Source organism: Alligator sinensis, unplaced genomic scaffold (genome assembly GCF_000455745.1).
Source record: "Alligator sinensis unplaced genomic scaffold, ASM45574v1 scaffold87_1, whole genome shotgun sequence".
In the NCBI taxonomy this organism is placed as follows: domain Eukaryota; kingdom Metazoa; phylum Chordata; order Crocodylia; family Alligatoridae; genus Alligator; species Alligator sinensis.
In genome coordinates this window covers 3,709,449-3,725,729 of record NW_005841929.1, presented here as the reverse complement: position 1 = coordinate 3,725,729, position 16,281 = coordinate 3,709,449, and the positions used below count along the sequence as shown (strand labels likewise).

The window sequence follows — 16,281 nt, the reverse complement described above, 5'->3', positions numbered from 1 at the left end:
GTGCGGCTTGTGCCAGGGTCCCGGGGCCAGCGCTGGCAGGGCCCAAAGCAGGGCAGTAGGAGTGCAGGGCATGTGCTGGCAGGGGTCTCTGCAGCCAGGCTGGGCTGCACCAGCAGGGAGAGGGGGGAGCCGCACCTCAGCCCCAATAGATAAGCCTGGAGCAGGGCCCAGGCTAGCAGCAGCAGCAGGGAATGAGCTGGTGCTCACTGCAAGGGAAAAGTGGTCTCTCCCCTTCCCTGTGGCCAGCAACCTGTGCTGCAGCTGCTCAGAGCCCGTGTGGGGCTGCTTGTACCTGCTCTCTGTTGCCACCATTGCCCCATGGGGTGGCGGTGATGCGGTGGAGAGGCAGGACAGCCCGGCGCAGGTTGCAAAGGTGGGGGTGCTTTTCTCCCATGCTGAGCACCAGCTTATTCCTCGCAGGCGAGCGTGGGGTCAGGGCTGCACGCAGCTCCCCACTTGTACTGCGGGGCTCGAGTGGGGGCACTGGTAGTGAACGGGAGCACAGGAGCCAGCAGCAGCTGGGTTGGAGTGTTGGGTGTGTGCCACTGTCCCGGGACCAGAGCCAACAGGGCCCAGAGCAGGGCAGTAGGAGCATGGGGTCCCAGCCAGCAGGGGCTCTATGGAGCTGGGCCAGCTCCCCCCTCTCCCTGCTGATGCAGCCCAGCCCAGCTCCACAGACCCCTGCCAGCCCGCGCCTCGTGCTCCTACCACCCTGCTCTAGGCCCTGCCGGTGCTGGCCCTGGGATGCTGGTGCAGGCCCCAAGCTCCCATTTGCTTCCAACTCCCCCCCACGCCGCTTTCCCCACTTTCCTGCCCAGCCACATGGTTCCCATACCCACATCCATACCCACATGCACACACACATCCCCACAACCCCCCATATGCAATCACTTCTGAATATAAACCACAAATGCCCACAAAACGGAACAAAAATATATTTTTTAATTAAATTAAAATATATTATTATGGGTGTTGGATTTTTAGTACGTAATTTGTTTTTTTCCCCCCAAAGATGGCAAACCATCTTTCCCAAAGGAGTACTTCCAGGGGAAAGGGGAGGGACTTCCTGTGGCAAAGGTCAGAGGTTAGGAGTGGGACTCCCAGTCCCAAAACAGTGACCTGCCAAGGGGTGTGGCTACCCATGCACCCATCGAAAGTTTACCAAAACTCAGTAAGTGGCCCTCCGCCCAAAATAACTGCCTGCCCCTGATCTAGGCAATGAATGCACAAATATAAGGATTCCAAGTAGCAGTGTAAAAGTGTCAAAATCCATGCCCGGGGACACATCCTGATCTACTGTCAACCCAAGGTCATTTCCCAAGGAGCAGAAAACCACCATCCAGGATGCATCTCCGTGACCAAGGACTAACTAAGCAACCAAAGTCACAAGTTTCCTTTTCCTATAGGCCTGATATGACAGGACAGCCCCAATGTTAACATTTAAACTAAGGACTCTTCCTAAAAATACTGTCAAGCTGTTTTCATATCATTACTCTAAAATTTCATATAACTACTCAATAACATTTGAAATGAGGATATCTAGCCCATGATACTCATCTATTACAACTGATAGCCCATTTAAAACTAACACTGAATCGTATTACTTATTACTTACCCCATATTCTCCCATTGTTCCCCAGCCCAAACTGTGGATCTTTCTATTATGCAGGCCAAAAATATTAGCCAGGTCACTAGTTTCAAAAAAGTCACTGAGTGCACCAGCATATTAAGTTCTTTCATTTCACTTCCAGATTACACAATTCAAATATGTCACAAACTTGAAGCATCTCATTCTATTTAAGTATGCTCTCTCCTAGCAGGTCAGCCTTGCACTCTTCCTTAAAACACTATATTATCTATTGAAATGGTCAAGCAATCAATTCCAAAGAAGCCAACAAATCTTCAAAGCATCTCATAACACTGGTTCTCATGGACTACCCATGTCTAGGCTGTGTTTCAAACTACCTACCATATTTAATGAAATCCAAGACAACTTCAAGTTTAAAATGACTGACACGTGCCCCCCCCCAATAATTAGATTTCTGCATGGGAAATTATAAATTTGTTACAGTTTTCCACATATAGAATCTAATTATTGGAGGGCAATCTTAAATTCACCCCCCACCCCCAACTGCTGCAATGGGGAAAGCAGCAACTGAGGGCAGCAAGCAACCTGACCTCCAACCACCTGCCCCACCCCTTGGCTGCACCCCCTCTACCCCCCACTACCTGTCTACACATCCTCTAACCACTTTCCTCCTTACCTCTCTTCCACTGCTTACCCTATGTAACGGCTCAGACTCCAACTTCAGCCTAACTGGAGCCCTGGGGACAACAGAAGCTCTGGCCTATGGCCTGAGGTGAAGCCAGAGTCGCTCCCCTTCTGCCATGCAGTCTCCCTCACACTTGTCACCCTGACACTCTCTCTCACCCGACCTGGCCTCCCTCATTGCACAAACCATCTTGGCCCCAACCCAATAGCAGGGGCAATGGCATCTTCAGCCTTGGTACAGCCCAGCACAAGAATCCTAGACGAGGCTATTCCTCACTCCCCTTTCCCCCAGTGTTCAATGAGGAAAAATTCTTCACATGGATTCAAATACACATGGTATTTTTGTGGTAAGAATTTCTAAAAGCATGATGGGTCCCCCACCACAAACACACAATTTTATTTTTAACATGGGAAAAACGTTCAATTTCCTTCAAGGCAGACAAGGTTCCTTGGGTGAATTTGATATCTTTTATTAGACCAACCCAAATGGTTGGAGAATAGTTATTAAGCAAGCTTTCGGGTTCAAAAACCCTTCGTCAGGCTCAGGAAGCTGCAGCAGTTGGTGTGTGCTCTTCCTGGATGGAATGAAAAGTAAAGAAGCCAGGGGCTGGGCTGGGGAGTCAGTTGCCAGGCAGATTGTAATGTATCAAAAATCCAATGTCTATGTTTAGTCCCTGATCTCTAGTATCCAGCAGGTTGATGAAATGGAGCTCATAGGCTCGTCTCTGGGATGTGTTGTGTAAATTTCCCTTGAGGATCAGGACTGAGAGATTGGAGAGAGAGTGGCCCTCCTGTGAGAAATGTGCCCCCACCGGTAATTGGGTGTTTCTGTCTTTGATGGATTTCCGGTGTGCGTTCATTCTGGTGCGCAGTTGTTGTCTGGTCTCTCCTACACAACACATCCCAGAGACGAGCCTATGAGCTCCATTTCATCAACCTGCTGGATACTAGAGATCAGGGACTAAACATAGACATTGGATTTTTGATACATTATAATCTGCCTGGCAACTGACTCCCCAGCCCAGCCCCTGGCTTGTTTACTTTTCAGAGCGCACACCAACTGCTGCAGCTTCCTGAGCCTGACGAAGGGTTTTTGAACCCGAAAGCTTGCTTAATAACTATTCTCCAACCATTTGGGTTGGTCTAATAAAAGATATCAAATTCACCCAAGGAACCTTGTCTGCCTATATCCTTAGACCAACATGGCTACAACCTAAACCCCTGCAATTTCCTTCAAGTTACTTAATGGAAGTCAGTCATACTTTAAAGAAAACTGACATGGCAGAAACCATGCATGGAAAGCACCATCCAAACAAGTGACATTTTCAGGACTGAAACGGGTAAAAAAAGATTATAATTGAAACTGTTTTGAAACATTTACTAGTTACCAAGCAATCAGTATGATCTGAAGGCAATGCTCTTTCCTCTTTAACCTTAGACGTACACACGCAGTACTTTGTATTATAACATAGATAATGCATGATCAAATGTCAAAATCATAATGCAATACATACACAAAGGAGGAGATTTTTGGTTGCTGCTGTAACCACAAAAGTTACCCGACTTTTATGCAATTAAGATCTTGACCCTACTGCATTTGTATTGATTGTTTGTATAGTATTATCCTTTCAACCGAAGCTACAATATAGGAGTTGAGAAAAAGAAACAGAACTACAGCATGATATTCTTCAAAGAACAATTGTACAAGACCAGTGTCTTGGAGATCTCTTAAGTACTACACAGGCCCCACTGGGATTCACTTATGGAATTTCACAAGATCACAGGCACAGTAATACAACTGCAAGGAAATGATCTGTAGCTATATTAATTTGTCTCCCAAAAATGAGAGAGAATACAAACAGGGATCAAAATCTCAGCTCTCCTGCTTAAGTAATCAACAAAATGACTTGCCCAAAGCAAAAAAAAAAAGTAAATTTAAAATTCAATCTTTTGTAAAACATAATTTCAAGTTGAGGAACTTAGAGAGCCTAGCAATACCATATATTCTAGAGCAATAAGCCATCTAAATACAGTAAAAGTTCCGTTAACTGGCACCTTACAAGCCAGCATGCTCTGTTAATCAGCATGTCGGCTTGTAAGGTAAAGTGAAACCAGAAGGGCCCACCGTGGAACTTCTGGTTTCTCTGAGCCCCCAGGGCAAAGCAGCCTACGCTGCCGAGCCCCCACGGCCCAGAGGCATAACAGGCTGCATGGGGCCCGCCTCCCTGTCCCACAGGGTCCAGAGAAGGGTCGGCAATGCTGTGGGAAGGGCAGCACCACCCCAGATGCGGCGGGAGAAGGGGTGGCCCGAACAGCCAAGGATGCCTGTTTGGGCTGCTCAATTAACCGGCATATTTTGTTATCTGGCATCCCCCATTCCCGGTGGATGCTGGATAACAGAGCTTTTACTGTACCAATAAAACGCAAGGTTTTTTAGTTTTTAAATTCAGGCAAGCTCAAGCTTATTCATACTAGTATGGTTGTCTGCTTTCAAGCATCCATCTATTGCTGCAAATTTGCAGTTTGTGCCTCTTATAATTTATCCCAGGAGGCATTTTACCATCTAAAAGATTACTAGCATTTCTCTTAAAGGCAGTTTTTGCCCTCGATGACTAAAGTCTAAATTAGTCACAATACACTTTGGAAATATTTTCTGAAGCTAAGAAAAAAATAATGCATTTTGCGTATTCAGGGTGCTGCTTTGAACAGTCCCTAAACCTTATTTTTTCTAATATGTTAGAAGTACAAATCCCTATTCAGCACTGTAGTACACAAGCCAAGTGCAGCAGGTTAAAAACAAGCCCTTGAGTTCTCCAAGAACATAAAAGCAACTAGATAACTGTTTTCCTATATTCAAGTATCAGAAAGCTATACAGATCTTATTTCTTTCCTTGAAAGCTTTCCTTTATGTTTTACCTGGACAGCTTACAAAATAAGAAGTTAAAACTCAAAATGGTAATTTTAGAGACAGATAATCCTCTGGTTTCTGCAATTGATACTTCCTTGGTACTTGCATGGCATTCCCCCTTAGCACAAGATCAGAACACCTCTGAATATTCCCATAATGCTACAGGACCGGGCCACAGGTTCTGGCCCCAGCACACTCTGGGACAGAAGCTATGCCACTACTGCTTATCCATTTTTTTGCAGAGCATATTAAATGCAAGGTGTACAAAAGCCACTGGGAGCAGGGGCTGGAGAGGAAGCCAGAACCAGGGCCCCTACACTCCAGGGTGATAGGCCTCTCACTGAAGGGCTCTTCCCTCTGGCTTGCTCTTTTCCTGGCCCCACATCTTCCCCTCTTGGCTGTTCACTGGGCTAGCTTCAAGAGGGTCCTCTAAGCAATGTCTGGCCCATGGAGGGCCAACCTTTTTGGCAGGTGCGCCACAGGCCCACACCCACCCTGAGTGATATTCCAATCCCCTTCCCCTGTCTGATCTGTTGCTTTGCTTTCTACTCTGTTCCCTGCCCTGTACTCCCTGCCTGATCTCCTGCTCTGCCTTCTGCTTTCTGCCCTGTTTTGCTGCCTGTCCCCTTCAGGATCTGCCACTGTGCTACACACAGATGCTGCCCATGCCAGTTGTGGCACCCTTGTCAGAGGTGGCCACCCCCAGCCTAACCCATTGCTGGCAGTTAGAGCACTTTGCTGTAAGGCAGAAGATGAAGATTCGAAGCCCACGCTGAGCAAGACAGATCTAAGTGTGGGTCTCACATACCCTGGAATGGAGTTACCGAGCTAAAAAATCAAATCAAATCAAATCAAACCAAATGGGCGGGCAGGGTTTCCTCCACCTTTTCCTCCTCCTGAATTAAACAGTTCCTAGACACAGTTTTTCTCCAGCCACACTAACACAGTTAATGAACCTACCCACACAATCCTATTCTGCCACAGACCATGTAAGGCCATACTGGAGACTCCTGAGCATAATCAAAAGGGAAACACAGGGCAAATATAGTAATGCCACTGGAAACTGAACCAAAAAAACTATGCAAGTGTAAAAAATGGCACTTAAGTGCAACTTGTGTGTTCAGGTATAGTAATTTAAGGCACATGAAGGTAAAATAGCTAAGTTTCCTATGCTTGCCTACTTAAAAGCAAAGAAACTAAACTTACAAAGTTGACAGAGAGCGTCCCTTTGCGTTGCCTCATCTGCATGCCAAAGGCTTCTGACCTGGTGCCTTTGCGTCTTCGAGTCACCTCATCTTGGAGCAAAGAGAGTGTCATGTAATTAAACATAGCACAAAGATCATGTAATATCCTGCCTCTAGCAGCAAAGACTATCCAATGCTTCCAAGAAAAACAAGAATGGGTTGCTGCACCTGGATAATTTGCACCAAAGCTGTGTAACTGAGGAAGGGTAAAACTTCTCTTGCTGATCTTAACAAGTGATCAAGTCACCCCATGAAACATATTGCAATACTCTCACACCATGCGCTCAGCAAAAATGAATGCTCTTAAAATTAATGCACCACTTTTCTAATCCTGTTTATTTGCAATTAATTTGTGCAGCAGATGCTTAATGCTCACTTTTAACCATATGAAGACCTAAATCAATATCAAGACAGTGGAACAATCCTACAGAACCAGTTAGGTCACCTGGGTTTCATTATCTTCCTCAAAAAAAAAAAAAGTTTTAACTTCCTTTGCCCTGTTACAGTTGCCCCACTTTAATCTCTTTCCACTTGTGTCTGGAGACAGCAGAGGTCTGTTTCAATGGACTGTTTCAGACTAACTAGTCCTTCCCACCTTACAACAGCAACAGAGACTTACTTACCTTCCTTATCTTTTGATCCCAACGCCAATCCCATCATCTTAGGTCCAGCTCCAAAGATCTGCAGCTTCTTCAGTTCAGTATTTCTACTCATCTCCCCTGTCTCTGTCTGCAAATAAAAAAATAGCAAGTCAGTATAAACAGTTTTCTTTCCGATCTCCTCTCTTTAACGTCTACTTATACCTCTAAACCCTTCCTTCCTTGCATCTCCCCAATCATATCCCTAGCAATGTGAACCATCAATAGGTAGAAGGCATGATCTTCCTTCCCCACACTTGGTATCTAGATGCAAGAATGAGAATCAGATGAAACAGATGAGAATTTCTGTTTCATTCCTCCAAATGAATATATCCATTTAGTATTTCAAAAGATTGACTGAGGATTATGACATTAGACTAATTTGAATTCTAGCAAAAATTACCAATGCAGTATTCTCTAAAGCCGCTATTGAACAGGAGGTTCAACTTTCATACGTTGTTTGTAGAGTGTCTATCACCTGCTTTCTTGAGCAAATAAGGGGATACTCTGTTTACCAGGCCAGCCATAAACTGAAGGAGAGTAGATTTAGATTGGATATCAGGAAGAAATTCTTTACAGTGAGGGTTGCCAAAATATGGAATGGAATTCCAAGGGAGGTGGTGCTTTCCCCTACCTTGAAGGTGTTCAAGAGGAGATCGGACAAGCACCTGGCTGGGGTCACTTGACCCCAGAGTTCTTTCCTGCCCAGAGCAAGGAGTCAGACTTAATGATCTAATAGGTCCCTTCTAACCCTAGAAATCTACAAAATCTATAAGCATATCTGCATATATAAGTTAGATTCAGTTAATGAGATGTCTTGGAATCTTGTTTAGGCCTTCCTAGGGGTGTATCGATAGATATTTTTGAGGCCAATACCGATCCGATTTCCAATACAGCTGCCTCCAGCTCTAAGTCCAGTGTGGTGGAAGGGGCTGGGGTTGGGAAGGGACGTGGGGGAAGATCAATGTCCCCTGTGGTGAGGGAGGGCGTAGGGGCAGGCGCTGCCCAGGCAAGGGGAGCGGGGTGGGGCACTGCAGCCGGGTAGAGAGTGGCAGCTCCTGCTGCTGCTTGCACCCTGGGAGGGCACAGCGGAGGTGTGTGCCCCCCAGAGCTGCGCAGGGCGGGCTGCAGCCAGCACTGTGCAGGGCTCTTCTCAGGAGGGCTGGGCTCAGAGTGGGCAGCAGAGGCGCTGGGAGGATGCTGCATCCACCCCAAATTTTGCTGCTGCTCCGCTCCTAGCGGTGCCGCTAGGAATGGAGTGGCAGTGAAATCTGGGGTGGATGCAGCATCCTCCCAGCACTGCCAGTGCCCACTCTGAGCCCAGCCCTGCCAGACAAGAGCCCTGTGCAGCCCCGGCTGCAGCCCACTCTGCCCCACCTTGCGCAGATCCGGGGGGCATACACAGCGGCAGGAGCCAACTCCCCAACATGCCCATCCCACCTGGGAAGCGCCTGCCCCTGCCCCTCCCTCACCACAGGGGGCATTGATCTACTCCCCCCACACACCTTCCCTCTCCCTCCCTTCTACCACACCGAACTAAACAGCTGGAGGCAGCTCTCCATGCTGCCAGCTCTGCTCCTCACTGCCTGAGTGCTGCACTGCAGCTGCGCACAGCACGAGCATTTATTGGCCAAATTATCGGCCCCATCAGGCCGATATCCGATATAGCAAATTTTCTTTAGATCGGTACCAATCAGGTATCAGAACGATCTATCAATGCAGCTCTAGGCCTTACCCATTCATTTCTGATGATGACCCATCACTGACCCCCTCTACTTTCTCAATCTTGTTTTATGCATCATTGCCAAAACTCTAAACAGTGACAGGATTCTAGATGCCCCTTTTATCTACCAAGTCTCTCAACCACCTTGTAACTTTCCATACTGCCTCTCTAATGCTGCAAAGTTTTTCAGGCACTTGCCACTAAATTTTTTTCATTCCGCTCCCTTCTATTAAGCTCCAGTACTCCTGCAAAATGTTCAAAAAAATCAGTCCATTAAGATAGCAAACACGTATTTAAAAAGTTTTTAAAAATCCATGATACCATGCAGTTATGTTCATTAAGTAATAACTCAGAGGTACTCAACCCCTAGCCTGTGGGACAGGTCCAGCCTGCCTGCACCTTGTCATCCAGCCTTTGGGGTTCCCCACAGATCTGTGCACAGCTGCAATGAAACTATGAAGAGGACTGTCATGTATTCAGTTCAATCACTGGCTCTTCTGGCTGCCAAAATAAACTGAATACTTAAGCCTCATTTGCTAGCCACCATCATTCATTTCAATACTACTCTTGTCCAAATTTCTCCCTTCTATTTAATTCTTTGTTTATGGATTGTTTACCTATGCATCATATTGATATTCAGCATAAAATACTTAACTGTGTTCTGTTTGTATTCCCATCTGCATAAATAATTTATATTGTGCTGGTGTTCCAACTAGTGACAACAGTTCCTCCCATTGTAACGAGATACTATCAACTTTAACTTTTTTTTAAAAGTTCACTTTTATTAAATCCATCCTGATATTAAATCCTGATTTTTTAAAGTTTATTGACTACATTTAAGGATTTTCTGTTCACCTTCTTTGTTCATAAAATGAAAAAAAGGAGTCAGTGGATCAATTATAATGGGAAAGTGCGTATATTCACTATGGAGAAGACTTATTTATGAAGTACACAAAAATATTCTGCTATATTAGATTACTTAAGTATAACAACATTTAGACATATTACATCAGAGCTAATACTAATTTTACCTGAAAGTTGTTTTCTAAACACAATTTACTCACTCTGAGTTGATTACTGCAAACAAATAAAATGAAACTTAAAAGATTCTCCTAGTATCAGATTACATTCCCCAACACAGTACAATCCTGTTTCACATTACTGTTTATTAATACTTCCTGCATAATCCAAGATGATCTTCAAGTCTACTTGAAAAATGAATTTGAATATTATATCCTTTATTAAAATACAAACATACCTTCAAACATTAGTTTTGCAATTCTGTAACAAAGCAAGCTTATGACTAGACTTATAAACCCATACTACTTTTCTGATTCCACCATACTTCAAAGTGAGCATAACTTGAAAAAAGTGTAACCACTTTCACATAATCTATGCCACTAATGCCCTCCAAAACTCTGTGAATAATACCTTTGCTTCCATCTCTAAGAGATAACAAAAAGTGATGTGCCTAACCACCTTCATCAAATAAGCACTCTAGCACAAAAATGAATGGTGACCACAGATACAACTGCAACATAATACACACACCACTGTCACACACTACATACCTTTAGGAAGAGATTCTATTTTAATAACTCAGGTGACACTTGTGTTTTTGCACATGCCAGCACACAACCTTCTTATCCCTACCTAGAACATTTGACAGAACTTACAATGAAGCAAGTTTAATAGACTTTTCTATTTCCTCCACCCTCCCACAACTGTTACATGAGATTAAGGGGGGAGGAGGGGGCAAGGGTTTCCTCCATATGGAACAACAGTATAACATGATCAAATTATGGTTCTACAGAAATAGTGCCTTATCCTTTGAAGATGACCTTTATAAAGCTGAGGGGAAAAAAAGCCCACACAATATTTTTTGTAACTACTGATACAGGCAGTGTCCAAGGTTATAAGTGAAAATTATTACATATGTACTTGTGCCCGCCTAACTTCATGGAGCCTCTCCCATGAGGCCCTGGAACACACGCTAGGGTATGTCGCGCAGATGGCTCTGGTTGTCGTGACGTGGTGTCACGTTCTCCATAGGGAATACCCTGGTCTTGGGTGTCTGCCTCATCTTGGGTGTTCTGTTCAGTAGTAGGGCTTCCTTCCTTCGTGCAGAATGCATCAGACATTGACATGAGAGATCATTCTTGGGGCTCCACCTCCCCTACACACCAGTCATGCACCAGCCTATCAGCGCTGCTGAATGATGGGCGATTCGGCTCCGCCTTGTTGTGGTATCCCCCTCCCTCTCTGCCTCTCTGGCCCTCGGTGCTCACAAGTCTTTCTTCCCACCGCCCAGGTTTGCCCAGGCAGCGCAATGACCTCACTGGTGGGCCTAGCCTTTCGGCGTTGGGCTCTTTTGAGCGGCCCGGGCTTGCTCACCCTTGGCATCTGCCCTATGGCCTCCCCTCTGACCCGGGGGGGTTCAAGGTAACTCAAATACAACTAAAGAACCACAATTCCAGGGAGGGGCCTCTGCCCACTCCCACTCCCACGTCCTGTGTTTGCCGGCTTTGCTGTCTCTCGGTGTTCTCCTCCTGACTCCCTCACCATCCAGGGTGATGTGACCCTTTAAATCAGGCCTTGGACCCTCTGGCTGGGTCCCTCTTCAGCCCCTCCTTGGCCGTGTCCGGGGTCTTCATTTGGCTCAGTGGTCCCACAGCTGCCCCCCTGCTGCTTTCCTGTCCCCAGCTTATGGTGTTCATACGGTGTTCCTCAATGACATCATGGGGGCACGCCAGCCCCAGTCGCAGAGAAAAGCAGCTGATGAATTGCACAGGCACTCTGCCCCTCTGGGGCTCATCCAGCCCGGCTGTGCCTGCGGGTGGTAAGTTTGCCTGTTATCAGGGCTTTTCTTCTCAGCATCGTGGCAGGCTGTCTCCATTGCGACCCATGCCAAGGGAGGGGTCTCCCACCCCTTTCTTATCGACCCTCTGGGACAGTATTATTTTATGCAACTACCTGCACTTTTTATATAGTAGGTATCATTGTTTCCATGTATAGCTAGATTCCACTCTAAGAATCTTCTACACTGCAAAAACGAGAGGAAAGTTTTCAAAATATGAAAATGACATAAAACCCTTAAAAATCTGTATGAGAACTCAGGGCAGATGTATTACCCAGGTCTGCTTTAAAGTGTTCAAAAAAAATTCTCCCCAGAATTTGAGGTTAGTGTCCCTTCAATAGCATCTTTTTTTTTTTATGTCATTATGATTTTTTTCACTACCATTATTTTTCAGAATTTATAAGTGGATCAGTAAATTTATTAGCCAAATCACTGAGGAGCCCAGGCTGTATCCTGATGGTTTTGGCTTTTTAAACATTCGCCTACCTGATCTACACTTGGGGATTACAATGGACAATAAGATGAATACAAGCCAATAGCGTGCCCTTATGGCCAAGAAAGTTAACAGCATACTAGGCTGCATTAGTAGAAGCATTGCCAGCAGATTGAGGGAAGTAATTATTCCCTTCTATACAGCACTAGTGAGGCAACATCTGGAATACTGTATCCAGTTTTGGGGCCCCCCACTACAGAAAGGATGTGGCCAACTGGAGAAAATCCCCAGCCCAGCAGAGAGCAATGAAAATGATAGGGCCTGGGGAACAGGGCTTAAAAAGAGAGGCTGAGGGAACTGGGATTATTTAGTCTAGAGAAGAGAAGACTGAGAGGGGATTTAATAACAGCCTTCAGCTATCTGAAGGGGGGATGCAAAGAGGACATAACTAGATTGTTCTCAGTGGCAGCAGATAATAGAAGGAGCAATGGACTCAAGTTGCAGCAAGGGAACTTTAGGTTAGATATCAAGAAAAGGTCTCTCTAAGAAGGTAACTAAAGCACTGGAACAAGCTACCCAGAGAGGTTGTGGAATCTCCATTCTTGGAGGTTTATAAGACCCAGCTGGACAAAGCCTTGGCTAGGATGATATAGTTGAGGATGTTCCTGCTTTGAGCAGGGGTTTGGATTAAATGACCTCCTGAAATCCCTTCCAACCCTAATAATGATCTTTAAAAAAAGTATGCCTTTTCTAATTACTTAATTTACCAAAAAGTTTGAACAGAAAATGTACCTAAACTGTTTTTCAATTAACTTAATCCCTCACATTCAGAGTGATCCACCTTCCCTCAACCTATTTTTCTCCCCACAAAATATGTAACACCATTTTTATTTTCTAGTATTAATTAATTCTGCTTCTTCATTACCATCCTCTTTTTCTTGAAAATTGTTAATTGCTTGTCTTTCCCACCATATCCAATAGCAGTAAAGGGAAAAAGAATGAGCCTGATTAGTTGCTCACAAAAAAGGGCATCCTTCTTTTCCTTTTGTTTTATTTCAGGGAATTTGTTGTCAATTGCAATTTAATTAAACTATCCAGAGACTTCCAAGCCTTCTTTAACTAGAGGACTGTAATTCTTTCTTCTCTGGCAACTTCCCTCCAATACCTAAAAAAAAAAATGGACTTCCTGAAAAATGGCATTCTTGTACTAGTGCATTCTATAAGCAGTTTCTTAGGTTTATTTCATTAAGCTTCTGGTCACTGGATCCACACTCTTTTCCACTGATTTCACATTTGCTAATTATTTCAGGGCACTTTTTAAAAAAGAACTGTTTCCTATTTAGAAACACTGCTTAGACGCAGTCCACCAGTATCAGCTATACCTTCTACCTGCATTTAGGGTTACTGTGGTACACCCTACATAGAGCTAAGAGTATGAGCCAGGAAAGAATACAGTGACTTTTAGTAGGCCTGTGCAAAGCAGCTACTATTTGCTTCAGATTCAGCCAATTCAGGGGACAGTAATTCGATTCGGTGATTCAAATCACAGTCCTAAATCAATTCAGCCAAATCTGATTTGCAGATTCGGATGCTGCCGAATGTCCGAATCAGCCAGGCCCATCTCCCGCCTCCTTTCCCAGCCCCAGCAATGGCTGCCCTGCCTGACGTAGTTCCCGGCACTTCGGGGAAAAAAAAAAAGCCCAGACTCACCGGGTTCTGCTGGACGTTGCGGGGGCGGGGAAGAAGATCCTGCTGCCCAACACTGCCCCACACATGGGGGGCTCTGCACAAGCCCCCCAACCCTCCCCCCTCACTGTTCCAGCCTCCCCCATGGCTGCCCTGCCTGCCCCAGCTCCCGGCCCTTTAAGGAAAAAAACCAACAAGAAAAACCCCCAAAGTCACCAGTTCCTGCCCAGCGGGTGGTGATCCCCGCTGCTCTGTTGGGGGTCTCTGCCATGAGCCCCCCAGAGTCCAAAGGCTGCTGCAGGAACCGGTGAGTCCTGGGGTTTTTCTCATTTTATTTTCTTAAAGGGCCGGAGCTGGACCAGGCAGTGCAGCCATGGGGGAGCTCGTGGCAGAGCCCCCCATACAGCGTGGGGCAGCAGGGAATAGCCTGCTCCCCAGCAGCACCTGGTGAGTGGGGCTTATTTTTAAAGCATCAGGAGCTGGGGCGCCTAGGGCAGCCATGGGGGGGTGGGGCTGGGGGAGCGGGTGGGTGATGGGGCCTGGCAGGGGTCCCCCCATGGTCCCCTCCCCACCCCTTACCAGCACGGAGTCCAGCTCTACCTCCCTGCTGCACTGGGCAGGGACTGTCCGAATTGTTGACGCTCTCCGAATCTTTTCCCAAGATTCAGAGAGTTTCAAATCAATTCGGACCTTTTTATTGGTCCCCCGATTCAATTAGGATTTGGAGATTTGGCCACCAAATTGTCATGACCCAAAGGGTATGATTTTGTGCGTGCTTCGGCACTGCAGAATTATTTCCCGCCACATGGAGCTTTCTTTGCACAGTGCAATTCTCAGTTGCATAGAGAAAACCCCGGTGCAAAGGAGTTCCCGCCACCCGTATGTAAATTTGTTTTCCACTATTGGCTGTTTCTAAATTATTCCCACATGGCGGCTAGCGATTGGCTTGCTAGCTGTATAAGAGGCTTGAGCAGTTTCCGCCCAAGTTGGAAGAGGAGGACTTCACATCCATCTCGTGAAGAACTCTAAGCGCGCTGTGGAGCCTAACAAACTCCGCGTGTGTGCCTTAAAGGAGGATACAGGGGCCTGATCAACCTCTAGCCTCTCCCCATCGCCGCCTGATCCCTCAACGTACCCTTCCCTGCGCGCCTTCGGTCGGTCCACGGAGCCTAGCAAACTTCGTGTGTGTGTATCCAGAGCTCTGTCCAGGTTGTTTCAAGAGCCTCGAGTTTTCTGCGGGTCTTGTTCAAGTTTTGTTTTCGTTTTGTAACTGCAACTCAAGAAAGTTTTCCTGCCTGCACCGCAACCATCTACGGTGTAAGTAAAACAATCTTTAATCAACCTCTACACGTCAGTGCCTAATTCTAGTTCGCCGTGCCGACCCCTTTCCCCGGCCCACGTGCCCAGGCTGCTGGCCACAGCCCCTCGGCCCCGACACAGATCAGGCTGAATCTCCTCTGAATTGAATCAGCACCTGAAGCTTCACACACCTTAACTTTTAGTTACTGTACATTCACATGTGAGGCATTATTACTTGTGCTCTGAAGGGTATCCGATTGACTTCTGGTATAAATCTAAATGTTCATTTTATTCTATGAAGTTTTACATATCTTGAGGCCTGCCTACGATAGAATTTATTCTACTTGAAAGAAGCACCACCACAAAAATTGAAATCTGCAACATTCTGTAAAATCCTTTGATTGGGGGGGGGGTTCTCACTAGGGGAATGAAAGACAGGCCTCTGCTCTGAAACCCAGTTCCACAGCTAGTCTAATGAGTTCAATAAGGCCCTCTGCTGTATGCCAAAACCTATTTACTTGAATTTCTCCTGATTAAGGTAATGGACTGTTCCCCAGGGACTAGAGTTTGTGTGTGTCATTTTTCATAAATAAAAAAAAAATTAAAGAGCACTGCATATTGTACAACAGATCACTCACTCACTCATTGAAATTTTCCCCTCTTAAATGGAATGAAGAAACTGCTACAAAATAGTGTTGGGGGATGCAGAACAACAACAATATTATTTTACTGGAACTGTGGTATATCGATTAAGCCTGGGGAATGCAAATAACTCGATTACAGACAAAAATTATGCACAACTATTTACAATGAGGTAACAGTTTTTACTATTGCCCTAGCAAAGGTTTTGTGGCCTTGCAAGGCCTGGCCTGTTCCTGTTTTGCCACCTGGAAGTTCCTGCTAGTCTCACCCAGGCTGTATCCTGGAATGCCACACTTCCTGGATGTACTCTATGTCACATATTCCCCTTTTTATAAAATTCCTAACTATAGTAACTGCATTAAGAAATCAATTATTATAAAAACTCAAACTAATGTGTCTCAATAAATCTCTTTGGACATTTTGGCAATCTTTCAGCTTTACTGCATCACAGGCCCTGTTTATCAACATCTTTGTACTTTCAAGTTCTCTCTCTCGGGCAGATTCTGGGTTAACTTAGCAATTAGTTCCAACTGGTGCTCCTGGTTCTATTTCACTCATATCATCCTCTTTATCAGGGAT

The 16,281-nt window shown here is 45.6% G+C and overlaps 1 protein-coding gene across 1 annotated transcript in view; it reads right to left on the bottom strand.

Moving 5' to 3' along the window:
- The window catches only part of LOC102383432 (lysine-specific demethylase 5A), a gene marked incomplete at its 5' end in the record, with an annotated part of 52,096 nt that overhangs the window by 23,113 nt on the left and 12,702 nt on the right, over nucleotides 1-16,281 (bottom strand). Inside the window, 2 exons of the mRNA XM_006019467.2 lie at nucleotides 6,387-6,475; nucleotides 7,048-7,153. Of these exons, the coding sequence (XP_006019529.2) occupies nucleotides 6,387-6,475; nucleotides 7,048-7,153 (195 nt within the window). The remainder of the gene's footprint in view (nucleotides 1-6,386; nucleotides 6,476-7,047; nucleotides 7,154-16,281) is intronic.